The 27,696-nt window shown below is 36.2% G+C and overlaps 1 protein-coding gene across 3 annotated transcripts in view; it reads right to left on the bottom strand.

Annotated features, from left to right (window-relative positions):
- Positions 1 to 27,696, bottom strand: part of LOC114031482 (parkin coregulated gene protein homolog) — a 619,672-nt gene that overhangs the window by 253,624 nt on the left and 338,352 nt on the right. For 2 of the 3 annotated variants that reach the window (XM_027846570.1, XM_027846571.1), the window contains exon 4: positions 19,782 to 19,931. The exons of the other annotated variant lie outside the window; for it this stretch is intronic. In XM_027846570.1, the coding sequence (XP_027702371.1) occupies positions 19,782 to 19,931 (150 nt within the window). The remainder of the gene's footprint in view (positions 1 to 19,781; positions 19,932 to 27,696) is intronic. 3 annotated transcript variants of the gene reach the window in all.

The raw sequence follows: 27,696 nt of genomic DNA, 5'->3' as shown, positions 1-27,696 counted from the left end.
CCTAATTTAAGATATAAAAATGACAACTTTAAGATGAGTTTGGACATTGTTTCTCAAACACACACAGCAAACCAACTCCTGTCCAAATCTACAAACGGTACAATAAATCTATCTTCCCAAAGGAAAAGAATGATGAAAAGGTAACAAAATCTAGTACACTCATGGAAGGTGGATAATAACTGCCTAAAAGTGGATCAGAGGTTTCAGGAGCCAAATCCCTGTGAGCTCTTTACAAGTCATCTAATTCAAACCCTACCTGAACAAACATCTCTTATGATGATTTGGCAAGAGGTCCATCCAGACTTTGAATAAAGACTTCCAAAGACAATAAGCAGCTCAATCCATTTTTGGGTAGTTCTACTTACTAGGAGGGAAGCTAGGTGGCACAGTGGACAGAATGTTGGGCCTAGAGTCAGGAAAACTCATCTTCATGAGTTCAAATCTGGCCTTAGACACTTACTATCTGTGTAACCTGGGACAAGTCACTTCATCCTAATTGCTTCAATTTCCTCATATGTAAATTGAGCTAGAGAAGGAAATGGCAAACCATTCTACTATCTTTGCCAAGAAAACTCCAAAATGGGGTCACAGAGTCAGACATGACTGAAAACAACTGAACAACAACAACAAAATTGTTAGGAAGGTTTTCTGACATTAAACTTAAATTTTTCTCTTTTTAACTTCCATCCACTAATCTTAGTTCTGGTCTCTGGGACAGAAAGAATAAGTCCAGTTAAATTTGCTCTTATGTGTGGAAGCCCTTCAGATATATGCAGATAACTATCCTGTCCTCCCCGAGTCTTCCCTTTTCAAGGTTCATTCAAATGATCCTTATATGGCATTGATTCACATCCCCTTCTGATTCCAAATGCCCTTCTCTGGATGCTCTACAGCTTACTGATCAATCTTCTCTACAAGTGACATTTTCATCAAAACACAATATTCCAAATGTGCTCTGACCAGGGCAGAGTACAGTGGGACTATCACTTTAACATTCCTGGAAGCTTGGCGCTTTAGAAAGCAGCCCAAAGATGCATTTACTTTTGGAGGTGCCATAACATACTATTGACTCAGTCCACTACCACCTCCCATTTTTCATACAAATTGTCTAGTCATATTTCTTCCATCTTGTTTGTGAAGTCATTAAAAAAAAGTTCAAGAGTATTACTTTACATTTGCCCCTGGTGATTGTCATGCTCTTAGATTCACCCCAGTGCTCTGACCTGTGCAGATCTTTCTATACTCTGATTCTATTATCTCGTGTGTTAGCTCATTCAACACTGTGTTAACAGCACATACGAATAGGCTTGCCATCTATGTCTTGGCTGAAGGCTATGTTAAGTAGCCCAGAGGTGAGCACAAATCCTTGGGGCATCCACTATAGCCTTCCTAAAATACTGACATCAAACCATTAACTTCTTTGAATTTGGCCATTTAACCACTTCCAAACCCATCTATCTGTACTATCATCCAGTACACAGCTCCTCATCTTTTCCACTAGAATAATATGAAATACTGTGCCAAATTTTCTTTGCTAAAATCCAGCTAAAGTACATCAGTAGCATTCCATTTGGCAAAAACAAAATAAAACAAGAAAATCTCATCACAAAAAGAGAAAGGAGGTCAGTGTAGTGTAATCTATTCTTAGTGAAGCCATGCTGCCTCTTGGTGATCACCACTTCTTTTCCTGATTGTTCCCTGACCCTATCTTTAATAATCCATTCTAAAATTTTTCCTAGAATCAAAGTCAAGTTCACAGGACTGAAGTTTGGAGACCTTTCTCTTCCCCCACTATTTTTTTTTGAAAATTGGAATATTCGCCCTTCTTCAATCCAGTAGTGCCTGTCTTGCTTTCTATAACCTTTCAGACTTCACTGGTATGAGTCTGCAATCACATTTGGCAGTAGTTTTAGTGCCAGAAGGTGTAGTTCATCTGGATGGGGTAACTTTAACTCACCAAGGGCAGTTAAATGCTTTCTTATTATCCCCTTATCTTACGTATCAATTCCCTAGTAGTTATCTCTGTTCTACCCTTTCTGGTTCAAAGTTTATTCTACTTGGCAGAGAAAAGAGAGTTAAGCAGTGTTTCCTTTTCTCTGTTGTCAGTTATTTTCATCATCTACCAAAGCAGGAGTTTTATCCCTTCTTTGATTCTTCTATTTCTTCTAATATATCACTTCCTCCCATTTTTTTTTGTTCTTAGCTTTCCTTGCCTGTCTCAACTCATTCTGAGCTTTAACTCTTGTAGCACTACTGATATAGGATCACAGGGTAGTGGGTGTGTCATGAAAGGGAACCAGGATCTTCCCTTCACCTATCCTAATCTGTCTACCCAGATCCCAATGGATGACCCCAGGGCCCGGACCCTTTCAAGGGAACCATCCCAGTACCAGTGGCTCAGTTCCCACGAGGTACTGGATTCTTCCTTTCAGCTGGACACTGACTTACCATCCCTAGTCCTTCCCCAGAGCTTCCATTTCATTTCTACTCAATATCTTTTCCCCAAAAGTCATAGATGAGGGAAATGGTCACCCACATTGCTTGGATGATCAGGGAATCACCAACTACAATCATTCTGGTAAATAGTGTACCACCTGGTCTTACCATACGCTCTGCCATCATTCCCTAAGATCCTCTTGGTCTTATCTGTCTTGCCGCAATGATTCCCTAAATATATTGTCTTCCTTAATTACAACGTAAATTCTTTGTGAACAGGGACTCTAGCTATTCAAATTATACCCCCCCACACACAATTAGCACAATGACTGGTATATAACAAGCATTTACTAGTTTTTCCCTCTCTCCATCTTTCCAACTTCCTTCGTCTACCCATTCATTCATACTAGGTTACTTGTTCTTGCTTTTATTTTTTGTATTTGCTTTTTTAAAAAATCTAAGCTGATTGGTGTATTCCTTGTGTATTCACACTACTCTTTTGAACTCCCCTTTTCTCTCATCATAATTATTTTTCTTTATTTCTTCACAATTTTATTCTAGAGTTTTTTTGCTCCTCTTGGGTTGATTACTGAGAATTTTAGTCCATTGGATTTAACCAATCCTTCTTTTGAATCCTTTAAAACATGCTCTTCCTAAGTCTAGGAAATAACTAGGTGGTGTAATGGATGGAACACTGAGTCTGGAGCCAGGAAGATCCAAGTTCATATTTGACTGCAGACATTTTTAGTATTTTCACTTAATCCGTTTGCTTCAGTTTCCTAAACTGTAAAATGACGATAACAACAGCACCTACCTCACAGATTTATTGAGAGGAGCAAATGCACTGGTATATATTAAACACTTAGCACAGATCCTGGAACACAGTAGGTACTATCTAAATGCTTATTCTCTTCCCTCCACTCTCTAGGATGCTTGTTAAACTATACTTGGCTTTACTCTGTCACAAAGTCTTGGAGGAAGTTGCGTTTCCTCCAAGATTTCCATTATTTCTACCTCAGCAACCATTTCCTTCATGTTAATAGAGTCAGATCCAAAATGGAACTTCCCCTTGTTGGTTTTTTACCTTTAGAATAATGAAATTATTATTAAGGTGAGTCTGCTTTCGGAAGATAACTCAAACAGATGTCTGGATAATTGAGATTTTCTATTACTAAAATAGCATGCCCTGTGCCAGATTAATGATTGGTTCCTAAATTATGCATCTACTTCCTCTTCTTTTCCAGGTGGTCTGCAGTATACTCTAGTGACAAAATCACTTCACTTATTCCCTCATGGCTCTTCACTCATATTCTCCCCAATATTTTCATATTCTGGTTCCTAGATTTTCTCATAAGTATAGCTTCTTAACAGACAATGCTACCTCTGATTCTTACTACATTGTTGTTGCTACCCAGTTCAGATGAAGCATTATATTTCCTGTCACTCTATCTTCCTGGTATGAATTTTTGGGGATAGACAAATTTATTTACTGTATATAGATAAAACATGTATTAAGTACTTACTGTGTGCCACATGATATACTAAGTGCTAGAAATAAATACCAGAAAAAGAAAATTAGTTTCAAAGATCTTGAATTTTGATTATATATTCTGACATATATAAAAGAAAGATAAAAATTAAAAAGTGTGTGTGTGGCAGGGGGGAAGGTGGAAAAGTCTTTAGAGTCAGGAGTAGCACCAAGACAGAAGTAAGTATGGACTAGACTGGGCACATTACAAAAATGGAGATTCCAGAAAGGAATTAACCAATTGGAGTAGGGGGCAATAGATATATGGAGGCAGGGTGATAAGGCCACTGGGATGGAAGTGGAAAAGACTATATAGTCATGATCAGAGTAAGGAAAGAAGTACCCAACATCTGAAAAAGTGAAGTGTTTTTTTCTTTTTAAACCAAGTCTTTAAATATAGTACAGAGAGTGATGCTGTTCCCGTTACTTTTCTTTCATACCAAGTACAAAAAGTTTATTATTTTAGAGTATCGTACAATATAAAGGCATATTGTGTAGTACAAAGGAAAATGCAATGACTCTCTAGGTTCAAGTCCCATTTATGATGCTTACTAATTGTGTGGCTTTGGGCAAGTCATCTAAGTTCCTTGGGTCTCAGTTTCCTCATCTGTAAAATGAGCTCTAGACCTATGAACCTTTGAAACTCTGGAAGTGTTTGATGCAATGTAATTCTGGCAATGACTTTGCCAGTTATGGAAAGTAGAAATCCATATTAGTTGCTGAACATAGCTTTCACATCTTTCTGCTTAGAGACAGTGATAATGGCATCTTTGATATACGTTGGCACTTTTTCAGAGTTTCATTTGTCAAGCAAAGGTCTTAGTGTTTTGAGCAACATTCTTCTTCCCATGTGAATATCTTTGCAGGTATGCCATCAAATCTGGGAGCTTTACTATTCTCTAACATCTGCCTTGGAAATCAGCAGTAACCTCTTCAAAAGCTGTGGCAAGGGCCAAGCTGTTGCCCCTTAACAAAGAATCTATACTTTGCTAGTCTTCTTTCTCAATGTGAAAAACAGTATCAAGAGTTTAAAGTATTGCCATCTCTAAGAATTCCTCTTCAGTCTCTAATGAGGGTAAACACGTCTATATTTCTTAGTGGCTCTGTGGAGATGAGGATGATGAAGTCATACTCCTCAGGGCTGTAAAGAAATCTTTGGTGGAGTCAGCAACATGGAAATGAAGCATATTGTTTGCATGTTGCCAGGAGATGTCAGGTGGAGGAGTAGCCCTGTACCAGAGTTAACCAGATGTGGTGAGTAGCTGCTATTCCTTGGGATTCATTATTGCCTTAGCAGGCAACATTTAAGAAGTTTTCTGGCTGAGGTAGAAGGTAATATAATTATCTAAGAATTCTTGTTGTTTGTGCTTCATGTCTGTTTTCCTTAATACCTTTGATCTCTCTACTACTCTGTGGATTAAGTATTTCTTAACTGAATAATTGGTAATTGACCTCTTTGGCTTGCTCTGTGTCATAACTGGAGTTTGGATTGTGCCAGGAGGTTATTCCTTTTCAGAGAGCTGGTCTACCACTGACTTTTTAGGGTGCTAGACCTGGAATTAGGAAGACTCAGGTTCAATCCTGCCTCAGACACTTAATAACTACATGATACCACGCAAGTATCCTAATCTGTAGGCCTCAGTTTACTCACTTGTAAAATGGAGACAATGACACCCACCTCTCGGGGTTGTTGTGAGAATAAAATGAGGTGCTTTGAAAACTTTAAAGTGTTACATAAATACTAGTTATTTTTGTTGTTATCATCATCATCATTGGCTATAGCAGGTCTGGTTGGAAGCTGTAGACCAGGCAGACCCATGAAGGAAGGCAGGAAATTGAGAAGGCTCTTTGTTGCAAATGGTACAGATAAAAGTGTGCATTCAGCATCACCTAGGTTCAACTGCAGGATCAGGGACACTCATACAATGAACTAGATCCAAGGTAAGACACTAGCTCCCAGAAAGACTGGGTAGAAGAAAAGGAACTGGGCAACTACAGAGAGAACCAACACAGGAACAGATATACAGGAATAAGACAGAGACCCAATTACTGGAATGGGTATCAAAGCAAAGGCTCAGTGACTAGCACTGAGTGCCAAGGTCAAACAGAAAGCAAGACTGACTTGATGCTGAACCCCTAAGGTGCTACTGGCCCAAGTTTCCTTACCATCCCTTGTCTGTTTATTGATAGGGTAGATTCCAAGGTCTGTGATGGGGATGAATCCACTAGTGGGTGATGTGACTCCAGGTTCAAAGGATAGAGCAATGCAAGAAAAGGAAGCCATAAGAACATTATACTTACTAGTGTTTGTGACCTTTTTGTTCCTGATTGCCAGTTTGGTTTTGGCCCACTGCCTTGCTCTGATATGTATAAAAACCAATTCTGGATCATCCACCTGGATCCCAAGTCCCATTTCTACCTTACCATTGATATCTAAATCCTGCCCTGGGCCTGGCCTAATCCCATGCCTGTCTCCCAAGCCTGTACCTCTAGCTTTGCCTTAGTTTTTCCACTGTTAGTGTCCTATCTAGTCTCTAGGATGTGCAGTTGCATCTAATCAGATTTAGTTTAATTCACAAAACTCTTTCCTATTTTATGCTTATCATAGTATCATGGGGCTGCAAAGGAACTTGAAAGGCCATTCTGTGTACTGCATTGCTCCCCAACAGGATTGTACCTGAACTATTTTTGTCTCACAGATGTTTACCATGTTCTTTAAAATATACAACGAGATATTTTATAATCTTCATTAGGAATATATTTCAACGTTTCCTAGTAGTCCCACTGTGTAACCTACCTAATGGCCTAACCATTGCTGAGTAGAGTGGGAGAATTGTCTTTTAATTCCTATGGACAATGATTCCGGTATTGTGACTCAATGATGGAATTGCTTTTAAAATAATAGTAGTATACTGCTGACTATTTCTTAGCTTGTGGCCTGCAGTGAAATAAGAAATAATGAGATCTGTGAAACTATGTTTCAAATAAAATAATTTTAGGGAAAAAAAGAAGCATCAAAAGTTTCAAAAGCTGGCAAGAAAATGGCAGGTGAAGAGACACAGGTTAAGAGAGTACTGCTATCTTACTGTACAAAGTCATTTCAAAATAGCTATAATTAGCATCACAAAAGATCTCTTATTACGATAGTGTATTTAATAGGAAAAGAAATAAACTGGCCCTGGAAGGAACAGAGTAAAACTTAGTCATCATAGCATTTACTATCATTACTTTTTCTTTATAAATTAGAACATTGGTTTGGATGTACACCGGTATGTAATACTGAAAGCAGGTATGAGCAAAACAATGTCAATATGATTTGCAGTGTTACATTCTGCAAATGTCCTTGTATATTTTCTTCTCTGCGACCTTAACTAGTGGGTAACAAAAAGACTTTCTATCAACAAGACTCACAAGTCTAGACTACATGAAAGATAATAAAAGTATATGTTGATTTTGTTTTTACTTAGATGCACCCTCTCAATCTTTTTGTTTGACTAAAAAAAAAAACCCTACCAATATTTTCTGTGTTGATAACTCCATTTTCTACTTCAATGCTACAGATGACTCATTACAGCACAGAAATGGAACTGGGTTCTCAAAGACTATGTTGACTGAGAATGAGTTCTGACAGATTCTACCAGCCTATGTGCCTGTCATGTAAGGACAAGTCTAAAACTAAGGTGATGCTCATCATCAAAAGGTAGTCAGAGAGCCCACCAGATAAGCATTTTGCTTTTTGCCACATCAACTCATGAAGGAATGATGGGGTTGCAATTTGCATTAGAAAAAGGAAGTGCTTACCTAGATCTTCTGAAGTCATAATCTCTCACTTTTATACAGCCCTCACATTACAAAGCACTTGCCCCATACAATACTATGAAGCAGAATGCTTTACAAGCACTGTCATCTCCTTCTCTTAGCTGAGGAAACTGTGCCCTGGGCCACACAGGTAGTAAATGTCAGAGGTAGGATTCAAACCCGGGTCTCCCTAGACCTGAATTTCAATGCTTTTTCAATGAATCATGTTGCTTCTCTCAGGTACAGAAAATGTCTTCAAGTCAATGTGGTCTCAAGGAGAATGACTGGAGGTCTTTGGTGCAGGTACCATAGTAGAGCTGAGTTAGAGAGGCACAAATAATTTGGAGGAATGACAACACTGAAACTTTCTCTGACTCACTGAAATGTCATTTGTAGGTTAGAAAAGGAGTCCACACACTCACCAATGAGTGGAGAAAGAAAATGCAGAATCTAGTTTGTGTCTGGTTACAAAAGTGACTGTCAAAGGCATGATTACAAATGTCAGACCTCATCCACTTTCTTGCTATGTTGCATGTGAATGAATTCCTGGAATTGGAAGCCTGATAATCCTCAAGAAAACAATACAAAGTATGCAAAATTAAGAAATGGAGTATTTCCTTCCAAATCTTTTTGTTTCTGAAATTATAAATTACTTTGTCAAATATTGTTATTTTAAACAATCCATATGTGAATGTAGTCATCATGTTATATATATAATTGTGAAGAAGAGAATCCAATGTATTAGAAAACTTGCTTACAATTTCATTAATTCTCTAAGCAATCCTTAGATTCTATAAAATACTTAGATTTCTATGACATAAATCAAACAAAATTTGTAAACTGCTTTGCAAGCCTTAGAGTATTATCTATAAAATTCTAGCTATTATTACTATAGAGACTTAAGTCATTGGGAGGAGCTCATGAAAATGTTGACATAAAGGAAACTAAGAATGAAACTGGGAATAATGAGTATTCATTTTTAGATGTTTAAAATTGCAATTTAAGGGTGTTTTAAAACAGGTAATTTTTAAAAGATTTTTTAAAATGGCAAATTACAAGCTGAAGCTACTTTAAATTATAAACCTTAGATAAAACTATTTGTCTATTTGTCCAGATTAAGTAATAAGTTAAGCTATATTACTAGAAAAGAATGTTAATTTCCCTTGGGAAAATTTCATTGTGATTTCTCCTTTGGGGTACATGTTAAGTATTTGTAGTAAATAGATTTGCCTGTGTGCCTGCCTGGATTTAGACAAATGTCAATAGACTAGACAATGTCTCTGGAAGGAAATGTTGACCCTACTCATCAAGAATTGGGGATATTGGTAATGATAAAGGAGACTGGAGTTCTGTAGCCAACACCAACTCCCAGAACTCAATCCCAACTTTACCTAGCAAAAAGTGAAGATAAGAGCTTTTGCCAACAGAGGATTTTATAAGTAGGTGCCCATTTACTCTAATTTTCTATTTGCATAATCAAAGAGCATGCTAAGAACCTCTTTAAAAAAAAGGAATGAAGGTATGGTTGTTAACTCCAAGACCTGGTGTACCGGTGTTAAGCCTCTCTTTACTGGGAGGAATTCTGCTCTGCTGTGTGTTTACTTGCAGATATGCCCAACTGGAACTCAATTTTTTTTCTTTTTGAAGGGGTGATGATTTCCAATTTACAAATGACAAACATGATTGACTTGGAATTTAGTCCACAGTAATGAGAAAATGCTATGGATAATGACTCTAATGAGCCTCCTTTAGTTAGCTAGAAGCCAAATAGGAAGGGATAAGTAGTAGAACATGAAAGCTTTGGAAATCCCTAATAATGAAATAATGGCCCCTCTGTATTTCTGGTTCCTAGACTTGAATTTCTACACCTTATTTGGAAGGCAAGTTAGGTGGTACAGTGGATAGAACCCTGGACTTGGAGTTGGGAAGACTTTCATATACGGCTTCAGATATCTACTAGATGTTTGGCCCCAGGCAAGTCACTTAGCATCTGTTTTCTTTGTCCCCCCCACAAGGATGCTATGTCCAGGATCACTTTTAGTGAGGGACACAGGGCCTTCTTCCTGAATAAACTATCTATCTTCCTGAATAATTATCCAATGGTCAGTCACAATAATAGGGGGAGGGGTCTGCCCAAGCATTCATTCAGACCCGGGAACAATGATTTTTCACTGTATTTATCACACACACACAGCCAGCCAATGCTAAAGATCAGCAGATGCACTGGCAGGCAGGGACAAGCCTGGCATACAACTGCCTACAGAGTACTGGGTAGCATTTAACGAACCCACACCCTGATTCATGCTGTAACTGGCTTTTCCCTGCCTTGGCCCTCATTTTTCTTGTCTTTTTCTCTGAACTTCCCATGGCAAAAATCCCATACTGAACACTAAGAATCCCCCTGAAGATTCTCTTTGTTACTCTACAGACATTACCATAACACCTCTCTTGGTCAAAAAGCCATCACCTGGAAAGTAGTCCACAGCATCGTGCTCACAGTCTTGTCCTTTTTGGCTAGTGAGATGGTGCTGATTCTAAGCTTTAAGGATCATTTTTTTTTTCATCAAGTACATTTTCCTTGCCATGTGGAATTAAACGAATAGCCAAAGAATTCTTGAACCAGCATAGCGGCACATTCTCTCTTCCCAAAGGGCAGGGAATTTGGCCATGTCCTTTAATGACACATCGATGAGTCTGAAAACACGTGGCTAAACCTATAAGAATTTTATTCACTTAGGAGAATCAAGACAGCGTTACTCTTGGTGAGTCGGAGCCTGAGTGTACAGTATGGCATGTGATTGAGAGTTCTTTCCACACTGTCTATATGCAATGTCTACTTAGTCTGTTCTTTCGGGTTTGATACTATGCATCATAGGATTAATCATAGGACTGGTGATACTGTAGACCTTAGCTTAAAATTGTCTACCTAATTTCTGCTGCATGGCTATCTGATGGCCACACATCATGATTCATTTAACGTATGCCCTATGTGGAACCTTAATGTTCCTTTTCATCATTGGGCTTTTTAATTATAAACCTTGTTTTCTCTGTAGTAACTATTGACTTGGGTTCCTCATAGAGTAAAAGAGAAATAATAACTGTGACAGGAAATGGATACTTAGTCTTGACACTTTAGAAGACTCACATTAATGGTCTGTGTGTTTTTCCCCCCATAACTGTGTTTTCACAGGATCATAGATTTTGAGTGAGAAGACACCAAAGAGACTATTGGGGGCAGCCAGGTGGCACAACAGATAGAGCACTGGCCCTGGAGTCAGGAGGACCTGAGTTCAAATCCGGCCTCTGACACTTGACACTTACTAACTGTGTGACCCTGGGCAAGTCACTTAACTCCATTGCCTTGCCAAAACAGAGAAAGAGAGAGAGACAGACAGACAGACAGACAGACAGACAGAGATACATACACAGATACAGACAGACAAAGAGAGAACTAAAGTTAAGTGACTTACTCAGGTCACACAGCCAATTAAGTATCAGAAGCAGTATTTGAATCCTGCTAACTGTAAGATGGCCTTTTGGCCATTTGACCACATTGAAATTTTCTGATTTTTAACATTATAAAATTCAGGCCTATTTTGTTCCATTTTAACAATTATTCTTGGTTATATAAATAGATGTCTTTCTTTATGTCATTTTCTTTCTATATATTCTATCTTTCCTGTGACTACTTTAAGGCAAAGGGGAGGAGGAAAAGCCCAGTACAAAATATTTCTTAAAAAACTTTATTGTCACATATGCAACAGTAATTTCCACCTTGATAATACTCTGTCACAAATGTTAAGCATTATGAAAAACTGAGGATATGGGAAGGTTTAAGTTTCTATTTTTCATAGATGAAACTGAAATATAATGCTATAATGCATTTTATTCACAAATATGTGCCAATATATTGAATTAAAAATTTTATAGCTATAATATGGGGTAATATTAAAAGATTAAACAAATCACAATGTCCCCAATTTCTGGAGAGATCCTTTGATTTAAGCCCCCTGTTTTTCTGCAACTATCACTATTTTTGGTAAGACTCATTTAGGGGAGGCAGTGTCTTCCTCTAGAATCCATTGTTTTAATGTATTTACCTAGTTGGCATAAAGATGCATGCAAATAAATATGTAAAATTTTTTCCTCAGATTTGTTAAATAAAGATCTTGTGTAGTTAGAGATTTATCCACATGTTTTAACACCAAGAACTAATAAAATTTCATCTTTTAGAAATGAAAGAATTTTAAGATTAAAATTCAAACACTTAAAAATACATCATCTTTAATAGTTAAGAGGCTTAACTAGGTAAGGGATTCTTTTCAAAATACATAATGCAGCTTTCTTCCTTCTCCACCTCTCAATATAGAGTCTAAATCCAGTGTGGAAAAATATTAGCATATATTGCAAAAAGATTTCAACATTTTAAGAAAAACATTCTCTAAATGTTTTAGCAAGACTATATGACTTTTTTGGCTGCATAACTATGCAAATAATGACATCAATTCATTAGATAGGAGATCACTTAATTTCAAATGTGTCCCCTACAAATCCTAGGTTTCTAGGTCATATATGATGGACTGAGAAGTTTTAAGGTAAAATTCATTCCCTTTTCCCACCTCCTTCAAGACTTATATCCTCCATGAGACAAGTCCAACTACCTCAGCTGGAATCACTTCAAAAACCCCTTTTTTTTCTTACCTTCTGACTAGAATATGTAGTGCTTATACATAATTATGTATATGCATATATGTTTCTGTAACATGTTTACATTTATGGTGTGTGAGAAAACAAAGGCATGTATCCTTTTTTTTAAAATCCACATATTTTGCTTTCATGTGATACTATACCAGATAATATGATATAGAATACCAGAAAAGTACAACTTTAAAATAAAAACTTCAAACCTAATGAAAGGAAGAATTGAAGCCTGCTATAAAAATGTGGGTTTTTTTCAATTATAGAACATTTTGGTAATTTATATACCTATATTAAGATTATATGGAACATTTCAATAAAGTGTATTCATAGTTTGAATGTGTTAAAGTGCACTATTATATACTGCTCTCTAAAATGGTGTTAGAGGGACAGAGGTTCTAAAATAAAAATATGACAAAATAATAAAAAATACTCTTGAAGAGAAAGAAAATACATTATGATTACATAGTGCTTCATAGTTTTCAGGATGTTTTCCACATATATTACCTAATTTTATTCATAAAATAATTTTAGGAGGTTGGCAGAGTAGGTATGAAACCCACTGATTTTAAAAGATATGCCTAGAGTCAAAATAATAGCAAAATCTGTGGCCCAGCCAGGACTTTCTTCCTAGATCCAGTACTCTTTCCACTATATCATATTGTACCCCAAGGTAAAAAGCAGGACACAGTTAAGGAAATCAGCATGACTGCATAGGAAGATCTCTGATGAACTCAGAATTTCATAAGATCATTTACAAAAGGAAGACATAAAGATATTATGGATGATGATGATGATGGTTAATTTACTGAACACTTTAAGGATTGCAAAGATCTTCATGAATGTTGTCCTACTTGATCCTCACAAAGAAGCAACGTGGTGGAATATATAGACCATGTGCCTCCAAGCCAGGAAGATTTGGGTTCAAGTCACATCTGACATATACTGACTGTGTGACATTGGGCAAGTCACTAAACCTTTGGGTGCTCTAGGCACCTCTAAGAATATAAATTACAGAGAAGGTGTTGACCTATATTGGCAGAGGGATTTTCTCACCTGGGAATTTCCTTTACCAATTAAATACAGGCCCAGTCTACCTATTGCTATCTCTGGATCTTCACCACAAACCCATGAAGTTAGTACTGTAGGCATCATTGTTCCCATTTTACATATTAGGAAATTGTAAAAAGGATACTGTACTTACCCTTTATCTTATCAAGTGTTAGAAGAAGTATTTGAACCCAGATCTTACCAGATACTGAATCTAGTGCTCTTATCACTTTTAAAATAACTAGAAATGATCTAATTTTTTTTAAAGGGTGAAAGGCTATATGCTATGAAACAAAGACTAGTAAACTTCATACTGAGCCCTGGAAAAATAGTAAAACTCATTCTAAAATAGATGGCTTACAAGTACTTTAAAAAGAAAATGGTCATCACTAGGAACTATGTATTTACTATAAACAAATGAAATGACTGTCATAATATATTTTGATTTTAACAAGATATTTTACAGTCTTGAAATGTGGGCTGTATATTAATAGTCAGGTGAATTTGTAGTTGAGTGAAAACCAATTTGATGTCAGTCCGAGGGAGATTTCTACTGGCATACCTAAAGTTCCATACTCGGTTTTGTCCTGTTCAACATCTCAATCAAAAACATGAATGAATCTATCAAGAGTGTGCTTATGAAACACATTTAGGGAGGTTAGACTTATTTAGCACCTACCATTATTTGGAAAGGGCCATTCCCTTCAAGGGTAATGCTAATACTGGTTTAGCTGAATCTCATATTTAGAGAAAGTTTGAATATGAGGTTAGCCTCAAAATTTTACCTGCAGGATCATCAGTGTGACAAATTCTCTCATATTATTTATTACTCATACACTATTCTTATTCTCTCAGTTTCTAACATTTCTGCCTAACTCCATATGTTTACTAGCTCCTTGAACTCTGCTGATCATCAGGTACCAAGATATTCTTTTAATGTTCCATAAGCCACTTCTTGCCTTTATCATAAGTACTATTTAGCCTCCTCTATACCTGTTGATTTCTCAATGATTGTGCATAAGTGACCTGGCTTTCATGTCTGCTTCTCCCCCTAGCAAGGACCTTCTAGATAATGGCTTTCTCAGCTCCATACTCCTGGGACAAGGCTGGCAGGAATATTATATTTAAGAGTTACTGGACAAGGATAGTTATAACTGTATCTTTCTCTGCTCCACACAACTTAATTACTTTGTGCCTATAGCTGCTCCCTGCTCTCTTTTCTTCCTTCCTTCATGCTTACTTTCTCACGTGTTCATCTCATGTTAATCTCATTATATTCTCAGTGTTTTAAAAATCAGGAGGTCTAGGTGACTAAGGATTTTTTTCCCCTATTAAACATATTTTCATATTAGTGATGTTGTAAGTAAGAACTAAAACCAATTGGAGGAACCACCAGAAAGAGGAAATAAAACACAACAGAAAAAAAAATAGCGAATAGTATGCTTCAATCTCCATAGTTCTTTCTTTGGATGTGGATAGCATTTTCCATCATGAGGCCTTTGGAGATGTCTTAGATCCTTATATTCCTGAGAACGGTTAAGTCTATCAATATTAGTCATCACACAACATGGCTGTTACTGTGTACAATGTTCTCCTGGTTCTGCTCACTTTACTCAACCTCAGACCATACAAGTCTTTCCAAGTTTTTCTGAAGTCTGCCTGTTCATCATTTCTTATAGCACAATAGTATTCCATTACATTCATATATACCACAACTTGTTCAGTCATTCCCCAATTGATGAGCATTCCCTCAATTTCCAATTCTTTGCCATCACAAAAAAAGCTGCTATAAATATTTTTGTACATGTGGGTCCTTTTCCCATTTGTATGATCTTTTTGGGATGCAGCCCTAGAAGTGCTATTGTTGGGTCAAAGCATCCCTGTCATTCTTAAGGACTTCACCACCACTCTCTTATATGTGTTGTCTCCAAGAACATAAGTTCCTTAAGAGTAGGGAATGTCTAATTTTTTTTATAGTTGTATCCCTAACACACAACACAATGTTTGGTACATAGTTGAGCTTAACAAATTGCTTTTTCATTCACATGCACAAAGCACTATACGGAAAATTTTAAAAAATAATCAACTGTACAAGTACAGGATAGAAAAGACTTGGTTTAACAGTAGTTCACGTAAGAAAGACTAAGGAATTTTAGCTGACTTCAAGTTCAGTATGGTTTAACTGCACGATAGGGTTCCCCCCAAACTAAAGCAATCTGATGTTACAATAGTAGAATACAATATCCAGATCAAGGTAAGTGGTAGTTCTACTATACTCTGCCCTAGTTAAGACATGTGTTCAGTTTTAGTAGCCCTGTTGTAAAAGGAATTGACAACCTAGAATAAATAGTCATTACAGGATGGTGACCATCATGACAAAAAGTTTAGAAATCATATCATGTGAAGAATAATTGAAGAAATTGGGAATGATTAGCCTGGAAAAAAAAGACTTAAGGAAGGCACGATTACTATTTTCAAATATTAACAGGGCTTTATATAGGAGAAGGATATGATTTATTTCATAGAATGTCAGAGAACAGATTTTAGAAGGAAAAACTTTCTAAGAGTAACAGCTGATACAAAAAGGGATGGATTATCTATAAGTTAGTAGGTCTCTTGTCCTCTAAAGTAGAGACTGGCTGATCACTTGTCAAGAATGTTATAGAAAGATAATTCCATGTTGGACACAATGATCTTTAAGGTCTATTTCTAAGGTTGTGACTTGATGAACCTTTTGAAAACATGCATCCTTAGCCCAAATATTGTTATCATCTAACAATTTACATAACAAGTATATTGGTTAGTAAAGATTGAAGCCATTTTATTGAATGCCTTGTATAACATACTATACAGTTTACTAGATACCAAATCAAAACCATATCATCCTGAAAAGAGAATTTGTGAAAAATGTTGTTAAAGCTAAATTATTTTAGCAGTAAAAGTGCTATTGTAATTAGAAATCTTCTGATAAGCTTCTAGTCCTGCAATTGGATCCACTGGTAAAAATGACTCTTTGAAGAATAGTGTTGTTTTTTCATTGCTAGAATGCTCCAATTTTTTAATATGACCCTTTGGAAATATAGTAAATGGTATCCTGGCATTTTGCTGACAGGTTTCTAAGATTAGTAGGAATGGAAGCTGAAACTAATATTTTTTCCAAATGTCAGAAACATATTGAGCAGAGAAAAAGTTCTAATGTAGAATTCCTAATGCCCTCATTTAGAAAAGCTCCGAACAGGATTTTTCTATGTTTTATACTATTTCAAGATGATATTTTAATGAGGTTTGCAATTTCTTAAAACATTATTTTAATAAGAATATGTTAAGTGGTCCCAGAGTACACCATTTTTGCTCTAATTCATTTTTAGCCATTGCTATTTCTCTGTAGGGACAGAGAAATGTCCTAATTTCTTGTCGCCATTCTAGTAGGACATAGGAAACTGGCCTCAAATTCTTTCTCTATAGTAATCCATTGCTGAGGTCAAGATCCGCAAGCATGAAACCATGTACTCCCTCAGCCAGCTACCACTCACAGCAACATCTTTCTAAGAGGCTCACTCCATTTATTTACATTACCTGATCTAGATTCCAGTTGTAGTTATCTACCAGCCCCCAAGGCCACTGCCCCTTCTTTTTTAAAGTTTTTAGTCCTTTGCTAACAGTTTTCCTCCTTCCCCAAGTCCTGCTTTTATGTCCTGCTCGTAGGTCAATATATATACTTATGTCCCCTCAAATGCCCTGACCTTCTAGTTCATCAACCTTATCAACTCCCACACCCAACCTGTACCTTTCCTCTACTTTAGCCCCACACATAAATGGTATTGTACTTCATCTCACCATCCACCCTATTTGTTCCACTTCTGTGATTGAGAAATCTATCCCACCATGACCTCCTATCTTTCCATTTTCTTCCATGCCTCGTGTCTCCTAGTCCTATTTTTCATCCTCAACATGATCACCAGTCCCTCCATATTCCACGCAAGCTATCAACTTTGCTCTGGTTCCTTCCACCTCACTGCTTTCCCAATCTTAATCCTGTAAGTTAACCACTTCATCTCAGCATCGTCCTCTGTGCTTGAATAACTGGTCCTGTTGCTCTAGCACCATAATATGCAGGTTTACTACACATTACTCTCTATTACGTACCCTATATTATAGCCAAATTGGCTTTTTTGCTATTCTGCATGCATGACTCCTTTCTTTATATGCCTTTGCGTAGACTTTTCTCCATTCCTGAAATGTACTCCCTTCACTCCTCCAGCTCAAAGAATTGTTACCCCTTTCCAAGGATTTGCTCAAGTGCCACAGAGTACAGGGGCTTTCTTGATCCCCAAGCTACTCTTTGCCTTGCCCTGCATACCCTGCTCCTTTCTAATTTATGTTATAAAGAAACTATTTACCTGTATGTACTTATTTTATTTTCCATGGTAGCTTCTTAAGGGAAGAATTTTTTTTTTCTCCTTTCTATTATCTTTACATTCCCAGTGCCTGGGAATAGTAGTCATTTAATAAATGCCATTGAATTGGTTTGATTTCAAATCTGCAAAGCCTTTCACATAATTATCTCACCTGAGCCTCAAAACCATTTTCTGAAGTAGATACCTCAGGCATTACCATGCCAACTTTACAAAAGAAGAAACTGAGACTCAAAGAACTTAAGTGAGTTGCCTATGATCACACAGCTATGAAAATGAATGAATCAGACTTAGCTTTGTGACTAAGTCTAGCATTATCAGTTTCCTCTTAACCAGTTTCTAGACATTAAGTTGAACAAATCTTAGTTTTATATATTAGAAGCTTTAAGTCATCATATCTGAGTGTGCATTTTCCTTTACAGACCTCAATTTAAAAACAGAGCCCATGTTGAATTGGTATGACTAGTTACAAAGTTTTAGCATTGATACAGAGAAAATTTTTGTTCTACTAATTTAGAAATAACAATGACGTTTTTCAAAAAGAAAAATGACTACTATTGAAATGATTAGTTTTTAAGCACAAGTAATCAAACTAATACCTTCACTTGAACATCTACCATGACTCACATCTACTAATAATTACAAGTGGCAAGGATGGTTGCTCATTACATCACAGATCCTACAATATCTGGCATAAGCTCCTTATGTTTAAGACCATATAGTATAGAATATATATGGCAACCACACTATCAAGCAGTTGGCTTTATCTTTTCAGATAACTACATGAATTCTACTAAAATATTCTGTTACCAAGTAAATGCAGTTCAAATAACAGTTTATAAGATAATGTATCAAAGTTTCATAGATGATAGCTCCTTCGTCCCCCAGATTTCTCAGTTTGAATCTCCCTTGACTCCAGGGAGAGATTAGATTGCAAGATTTTCACGTGGCACTCCACTAATTCTAACATGTCTAATTCTAATTATTAATCCATTCCAATTCTAACATGGCTAATTCTAAGCCTAATTCTAACATGACTATCAGAAATTAACTTCAAATATTGACAAAATTAGTATCAAATCACAAAGTTAAAACCATAGGAGATAATTAGGTATATACCACAGCAAGAAGCTTACAAAGGAGATCCTTTATCATAACAACTCTATTAATCTTTCCAAACAAGTATAAGTACAGTCTCTGAATGCCAAGGCAGCCTATACTTTGTATGAGAAACAAAAAAAAAAAAAAACAAAAAACCACCTGATTCTTTTTACTTGGTCAAAATTTGACTTAGAAAATAATGTTTCAAAGCAAATGGAGAAATGTTAGTATCTTCTTTTTTAAAAATGTGTCACTGATTGCTTCCATGTATCTATTTTTATAATAAAGATAGAGCATAAAAATAACGACTCATAATAAATCACCTTCTACACATTAAGAACACTACTTCCATTTAAAAATATGATCATAAACCAGAGGATAGGAAAATTTCTGCATAGAAAATCTAAGATAAAAACATAACTAAAAAAGTAGACAAACTTTGCAACTTACTAATGTATTCATAAGACTATTAAAAACTTTACAATTTAATTATTGGGAGATTACAGAACTGCTTCAGTGCTTCTGTACTGCGTTAAATAAGCTGTACGTGTGAGGAGTAATAAATGAAATTGCTAATTTTATTGCATCCTTAGGGAGTAGCAGGAGATGGGGTGGGGGTTATGTTATTTAGAACTCCAAATGGATTTGGGTTTATATGCAGCAATAAATTCTAACTGTGTTGTTAATTAACCCTACCCCCAAGCCACTCTTTGCTTTAGGGTTTGAAAGACATAGTGACTACTAGAATAACTCACCATTCATATTCTTAAAGATGTTTAGTATGGGGAGAATTTGTCGGTAGTAGGGCACCAAAGCCTCACCCACCATGTCAGCTGAAACAACCAGATGCTGAAGGACTTTGAGTGTGACACAGATGACCTGCCGATTACGGAGATTCAATGCATCTGTATCGTAGAAAAAGAAACAAGAGAATTAATTTCTACAATGTTAAGGAGGATTGGGAAGAAGTCCTCTAATGGGTAAATTTAATTAAATTGTACTCTGCTGGGGATCATCAGTGGGCTTTTATTAGGCTAGCTTTGAAAGATGGATTGTCGCCCTGATGTTATAAAACACTGCCTTGTCTGACTATTTGTTCCCACAACTAGTGCTAACGAACCCCAAGAATATAGCTCATTATTCCCTCAGACTAACTAGGTTTTCTAGTTGTATCTCTGCCCATCCATCCCTCTCAAAAAGAGCACCAATAAAAATTCCCTCAAAAACTGAGTAAGCACTATTGGGGCTGATGGAACTTGTGAAGATTGATAGCAAATAAAAATTTTAAGCAACAATCACCCTGTTTGGGGGAGTTAAATCTTATTTCTTTCTGTTTTAACGAGCCTTGCAAATTTTAAAACAATGAAACAAATGTTTGACGAGGAGGGAAATGGCAAGCTTATAAAGGTTTTACAAATACTATAAATATTATTTGTGGATATGACTATAATTTGCCATTCAGCATCCTAAAGACAGAGAAAATTAAGACTGAAAAATGAGGCAAAGCATATGAAATCTAGGTGTCAAGGATCTCAGAAAGCTTCTGAAAGCAGACAAATTATATTGGTATAGAGGAATGACAAGCAGATAGCAACATGCTACTTTGAGATAATCGCCCAAAACTCTAAAGAGGCCTAAAAGGAATGAGAAACCATTGAAAGTAGGTTTCATTTTACTGATAATCACCATTTTGAGTCCTTGCTTAGTCAGTTTGTAGGAACAGGGATAGGGACCAGACCTTTAATTCTGTTAGCACAAGGAACTCCTAGGTGAGCACACTTCCTCTACTGTTGCAGGTCTGCATCTTCTTTGTAACTTAGAGAGTTATGTAAAGTTTTGAGACTTTAATTGACTTGCACAGCCAGTATATTCCACAGACCAAACTGTAACCCTGTTATGCAGAGTTAGATTACTATGGAGAAGTATAATGAGCAAGCAACATTATTTAGGGACAGGACAAGAAATAGTAAACAGTAGCATTTGCAAGACATAAAAGGTAATAATAATTTTAATAGTATTCACTATTAAAGTGAGAGTAAAAGACTAGTGAAAATGCTTTCTTATATAATTCCTTATATAAGTTTTTTTTTCTTTCTTTGAAAAAAGATTGACCTGGATCACAAAGCATATACTGTTTGTGAGAATGATGATGATGATGATGATGATGAAATGAAATAGAGTATGGTCAAAACTTAATAATAATATGATTTCAGGTATTTGGTATGATTAACTAGATGATGTTTAAAACTAACTGAAATTATCACAGTTCTACTAGGAGGTCTATTTGAAGATTCACAGAAAAAATGGGAAGAAGCCATATCACACAGCCACACGATGACTTGACTAGCCCCGTTCAGCATGACAGGTATTCTAAAGTATTCTACAACTTGTCTAGGGATCTTCAAGTAGAAGAAGGTCACCAAATAATGTGAATATGAATTGTACCTTTGGAGAAAAGACTAAACTTTGGTGTAATCTCTAAAAATTTTTATTTTCAATGATATGACATTATTGACAAAAAGTTAAGATCCTATGGTCTAAATGGGTGACTTCAAAACTGTGTTCCCCTGAACTTCTAAAAGTTGCTTGATGGCGTTGCTCCATTACTCAAAGACTTCACCCCAATACTGTCACACAAGTAAGAGCATGAAAATTCTGTTGAAGGTTAATAGCCCCAAATCTAGCCTATTGTGTACATGAGAATAGCTAAGGAGAGGTAGCATCCTGTGGAGGTAGGAATACCAAGGTGAAAGGAGTCTGATCTGTGACATATACTGGTTGTGCCAGTCACTTAAATTCTCAAAACTCAATATAACTCTCTAAAATTCAGTTACAAAGAAGGTGCAGACCTGCTTCAGTGGAGGGGATTTGCTCAGCTAGGAGTTCCTTGTGCTAATGGAATCAAAGATCTGGTCCCTATCCCTGTTCCTAGAACTAAAGTAAGGACTCAGAATGGTGATTATCAGAGCAAGGTGACCATAAAACTAGGGGACCAACCAAGATATTACTAAAGAGCCCTTTGAACAATGACTTATTACTACATGGATTCAGACACATGCCCTGATAACAGCTACAAATCATATAAACCTAACATAGAATAGTCTCAAAGTAGCTGCTCTGTCTCCAACACTGGTGTTATAAAGGGTTTTGCTGAACTTAAATGTCTTGATTAAAGGAGTTAAGTGAGTTCACTAAACCTATAAATGAGACCAAGTTAAATATCTGCCCATTTATTTCTGTCTATATGTATTAATGAATTGACCAATTTATTATTTCCTAGATGTCCTGCTCCTAGAACAGCTGATTTTAAGTAACAAATTGCATCAATGCACAGTTAACTCAACCAGAATTAATATGGCAGAAATAACTGCTATAGAATTGAACATAGGACAACATGGCAGCCAATTGTTGATGCCCAATAAAAATGCTTAAATGCTTACCCTTAATGAGAACTAGGAAGGTGTTCAAGGTCCCCTTGAATGATTTATTAATGTTTGAACAAAGTTTTCAATATTTTGCAGTGGATTCAATATAAAGGAAGGGAGTATTCACAAAATTCCCTTAGAACTTTACCCAAGAGGAATTTGTTTTATTCTTATTTTAGCTTTGCTTCTTTTATTTCCCTTCCTCTTTCTGGGGTACTTAGGATGTAGGACAAAGTTGGAAATCTCTCTGTCCTTACTTTCCCAATTAAATAAAAGAACCAAGAAATCATTGTGTGTGTGTGTGTGTGTGTGTGTGTGTGTGTGTTTAAGCAAAATATTTTTCTTTAAAACAGACATGCTACGATAATCAGACAAGGTTTGATTTTGATAGCTTTAAAGAGAAAGTAAGTTATATTTAGCGGTCCGGTGATAGGCTTGAGAACTACTGTCTAACTATTAGTGAAGACTTTGAAGTGCAAAATTCAAAGTTTCAAAAAGGTTTTCTGGGAAGGATCAGCTGCTATGATCAACCACCCATTAGAGTCTTCCAGTCACTGTGTTTTTTTCTATTCTGCTGATTATTTATGTCTTTGAGCAATATCACACACAGCTTCTTAAGTAGTTTAACCTGCTAACAACAAAGTAAAAGTAATGTAATAGAAGAATTCTTGCTATTTACCTGAGAGGATTACAGGTGATTGTAGATTAGGTCTTCATATATAAACCACTACTGCTATGATTAGAGACTACAGATGAGAGAAGCTAAGTCACTGGATTCCATATTTCCTAGGCCCACGCAGCCTCATCTTCAACCTTCCTTCCCATTCTCCATTCCATACCCTGGGAGCATGTGCTCCCCTAACACCAGCTTTCTATGTCTTATTCTAGGGACCATAACCAAATGAACACTTATCAATGCCTCTAGAAAAGGAAAGTCAGTTAACTGCCCTGTTGTTCTCCATTAATTGTGCCTCCCCAGACCACAAATCCCTTCCCTAGTCACTGCTCCCCTATGTTTTTTCATCATAAGCTTCTTTTAGTCAGGATCTATATTGCTTTTGTGTTTGTATCTGCAAGGCTTAACACAATGCTTGGCACATAGTAAATAAGAAATATTTTTTATTCATTCATTTTTGTAGACCTTATGTGCCAAAAATCATTAATAATCAGGTAAGAAATCTAAAGTACTTCTTCCTTTTAAGAAACATTTGTGGTATCTCCCCTTTCTGAATTCCCATAGCACTCTGTGTATCTTAGGGTGTTTTATCACATCGCACCTTGAAATTTAGTTATATATGCTAGTGTTACTGTACCCACAAGTTGGTAAACTCCTGAAGGGCAGGGGTATGTTTCATTACTATTTTGTCCCAGATCCATCATTTAAATAATGTGGGCAGTTCAGTTGTTGTTCAGTCCTTTCAGTTGTGTCCAACTTTTCATGTCCCCATTTGGGGTTTTCTTGGCAAAGATATTAGAGTGGTTTGCCATTTCCTTCTCTAGCTCATTTTACAGATGAAGAAAATGAGACAACAGAGTTAAGTGACTTGTTCAGGGTCACACAACTGTTTAGTGTCTGAGGCTGAATGTGAACTCAAATATTCCTGGTTCCAAGCCCTGCATTCTATCCACTGTGCCACCTAGCTACCAGTGGGCAGCTCAGTGGGAACATCTTTTTCTATCATTGCAGTCTGGCACCTTCTCTGCAATTTCTCTAAGCATCTAGGCTTGCAGTGAAGAAAAAAAAGATGAAGTCAGGAAGACCCTAGTTCAGATTCTGTTTTAGACACTTAACAATTCTATGAGAGTCATTTAACATTATAATGACCAGAACTCAAGAATAACTCAAAGGACCAAACAAATTTTTGTATCAATTGATTCTCCTAGTTCACTACTAATAATGTTATTGGATGAATTATTTTCTTGGTTCTGATAATTTCACCCACCAGTTCATGTAAATCTTCTCATTTTTCTCTGAAACTGTACATTTAATAATTTCTTATGGTACACTTATATCACATTACATTGATATATGATAATTTGCTTAGCTATTCCCTAAAAGATAGGCCCCCTTAATTTCAAAAATTTTTTTGCTACTATAAAAAGATCTATTATAGATATTTTAGTATATATGGGTCCTTTCCCTCTTTCTTTGATTTCTTTGGGTTATATATTGCTGAATCAAAGGGAATAAAGAGGTTAGTGACTCTTGGGGACACAGTTCCAAATTGTTATCTATCTATATACTTGAAGTGATAAAATATTTTGGTATGACTCCCTCTTCAATTTGGTGATCATATTCAGCTCTTTGGAGGAGATGATAATGGGTTTAAGGATATAAAGAGCCACAACAAACTTAAATTATCTCCCTAAAACATGCAATATTTTATATAAACTGGTCTTGACATTTTGCTGCTGATGAGTGCTAAACAGAAAACACTTTTTGATTTGAACATCAAACATTTTAACATTTTCATTATATTTGGTTCCATTTAACATATTGGAGCACACGAATAAAAGCCATGAATATAGGAGCGAATCAAAGGATTTTCAATAAATCAATAAAAGCAGTACAAATGTCACAGCGCCTTGGGGTAACTTGTTCTAATAATTATAAAATTCATAGTGATTGATTCTTTTGACCCTGGAAATTTTTTTGGCATATCCTTTTTGCTCTTCAGTCAATATGCTGTTTGCTGGCTATATTAATAGATTTTTAGTAATACAAGGTAAAAGTGCTTTGTCTATAGCACACAAATACATAATACATATTTGGAGGATCACTGCTTTTCTCATATTTTGTTAGCAGATATGTAATGTCTCTTGTTAAGAAAGATAGGATCAGGGCTGCATCTGAGAAGAAACTGGTAAAATGCTTTGCCAATATAATACATTTCAGTCAATAATCATGTATTTCATCTCGTCCAACTGCTTTCTAGTTTCATTTAAAAAAAAACACACCCTTGATTTTCAGTCACCTCCTTTGATATAAATGTTCTGTTTCTGTTTTGCATTTGATCCAATCTGTATTTTCACTGTGTTCAACTTACTGTGACCCACATAAATGACCATTCATTGTCCACGTGCTTCTTATTCTGAGGTTTTCTCCCTCTTCAGATTTCTTTGCTTCTCAAGCCTCTGTAGAAAATTTTTTTTATTGATATTGAATTGTTTCGTTTAATTCTTGCACAGCTTTGACTTCTTGTTATCACTTTATACTTTTAACGGGGCAGCTAGTTGCAAAGTGGATAGAATCTCTGACCCAGAGTGAGTCAAATCTGTCCTTAGACACTTACTAGCTGTGTGAACCTATGCAAGTCACTTAACTCTGTTTGCCTCACTTTCATCATCTGTAAAATGAGCTGGAGAAGGAAATGGCTAACCACTCCAGTATCTTTGACAAGAAAACTCCATACATATCTCTGTGTGTGTGTATGTGTGTGTGTGTGTGTGTGTGTGTGTATGTATATATAGTTTTGTTTTCTGGACTCTGTTCTAGATGCTGTGTGATACAGCATTCAAGTTTTCTACTATGGTTGGCTTTCCACTCATGTTTGAGTTAGTTTATTAACTATCTCAGGTTGCTTCTGCCGAGTTGGCATTTAATGCCTGTCCTTAGGATTATTTCTTGACAGCTCCACCTTTCCTTCTGTGTTTGTTATGTTGGCAACAACTGATGAATATAGTCTTGCATGAAGGTCCTTAACTGTTTTTATACTTTCTGTCACATATCATAGAAGAATATGTTCATTTCAGCAAATATCAGCTTTTTTGAGTTATTCTGTTTTTGGTACATTTGGTCTGCTAATTGGATTTGTGCTATAAAACTCAAAAAGAACTTTCTGAAATTTAAGTATGTATATCCCCCATTTAAAATCACTTAAAACTTTGCTTTTGTTTTTCATCCATTTTTTTAATTAGGAGGAATTTCCAGAGTTTGCTATTAAGTGAAAATTTTTAATGACCTCAAGTTTACCCTCTTTAGATATAAATAATTCATCAATATTAGATCTCATTTTATCTAACCAGCATTTGGGGATGAAGTTATTTCTCATGATTGTCCCACATTTGTCTCCAATATATTACTGTAAGACTTGAAGCCAAGGACACTTTTGGAAACAAGGAATATGAAGCACTTATGTGTAACTGGTAATGTTTCAAATCCTGTTATATCAATGCGTACATAAAGAAAGCATTCATGTCTTTAGTCCATTTCATGAATACTCATGATTTGCCTGCTGTAGTGATCAGCACCATAGGCCCTGAAGCCTTTTAAGCAGGTGAAAAAAGATGATGATAATGATCTCATTCTCATATTTTTAAACAGAGCTCAGAACTTTTTTGTTCTAGGATATGTTGCTGTCCTACTACTTTTGTTTACATTTAATATTCTACATAGTATTGCAGAGATAGATGAAATAATTGTTTTTTATAGTGGGAAAAAAGTGTTGGGATATAAACATCTACATTCTCAGTGAAAGTCTGTTCGCATGTGATTCTGATACATATTTTAATTTTAATCTATATTCTGACAGCTTTTTGTTTCATGCAGTTTAGAGGTTATGAGTATTTTGTATGGTGATAGCTAAGAAAAATGTTAAGTTTTTGTAGATCTATAGCTGAGTTCTCAAAGATATTTTAACATTTGGATTTGTTATATGGGTTGTTGTTGTTTGTCCTTCATTTTTGAAGAGGACCAATGTCATCACAGGGTGTCATCTTGACTTGAGCATGATTGGATTTAAATAGGGTTGCACAGTCTTCAGCCTCACTCTCTCCAGTGGCAAGGCAAAAACCAAGATGACTGATGAAGGTCTGGGATGCTGTAGATGACCTTGACATCTTCGAAGTCTTACCAAGCTTTAAGCACAAATTATTCTCATCCACCCATCCCGCAGGAGGAAGTCATCACATGTTTGGAGTATACATCCTCCTAAATACAGCTTTATTGTGTGGATATCTGTATTCTGTCAAGGAATGAAGAGTAGCAAGCTTTTAGTGTATAATTCTATCAAATGGGTCAAGTCTTAGCAGGTATTCTGGTGGTGCTCAATTTTTGCAGCATCCAAGGATGTGTGGAATAATTTCTACCATTTTCTTGAATAAGCTGCATTGATTCCAAGTCTGGGCCCAGAAAGGATAATCTATTAGTATTGGCATTAGGATTTGTATTATTTGCTTTATCAACAAGTTTTCTGAATTTTTAAGTCCCAGAAACCCTCAAAGACATCCACTAAAACATAAAAAA

Source organism: Vombatus ursinus, unplaced genomic scaffold (genome assembly GCF_900497805.2).
Source record: "Vombatus ursinus unplaced genomic scaffold, bare-nosed wombat genome assembly UNPS02015175.1, whole genome shotgun sequence".
In the NCBI taxonomy this organism is placed as follows: Eukaryota; Metazoa; Chordata; class Mammalia; order Diprotodontia; family Vombatidae; genus Vombatus; species Vombatus ursinus.
Note: the sequence above shows the minus strand (reverse complement) of the source record. Positions and strands in the feature narration are given on the sequence as shown.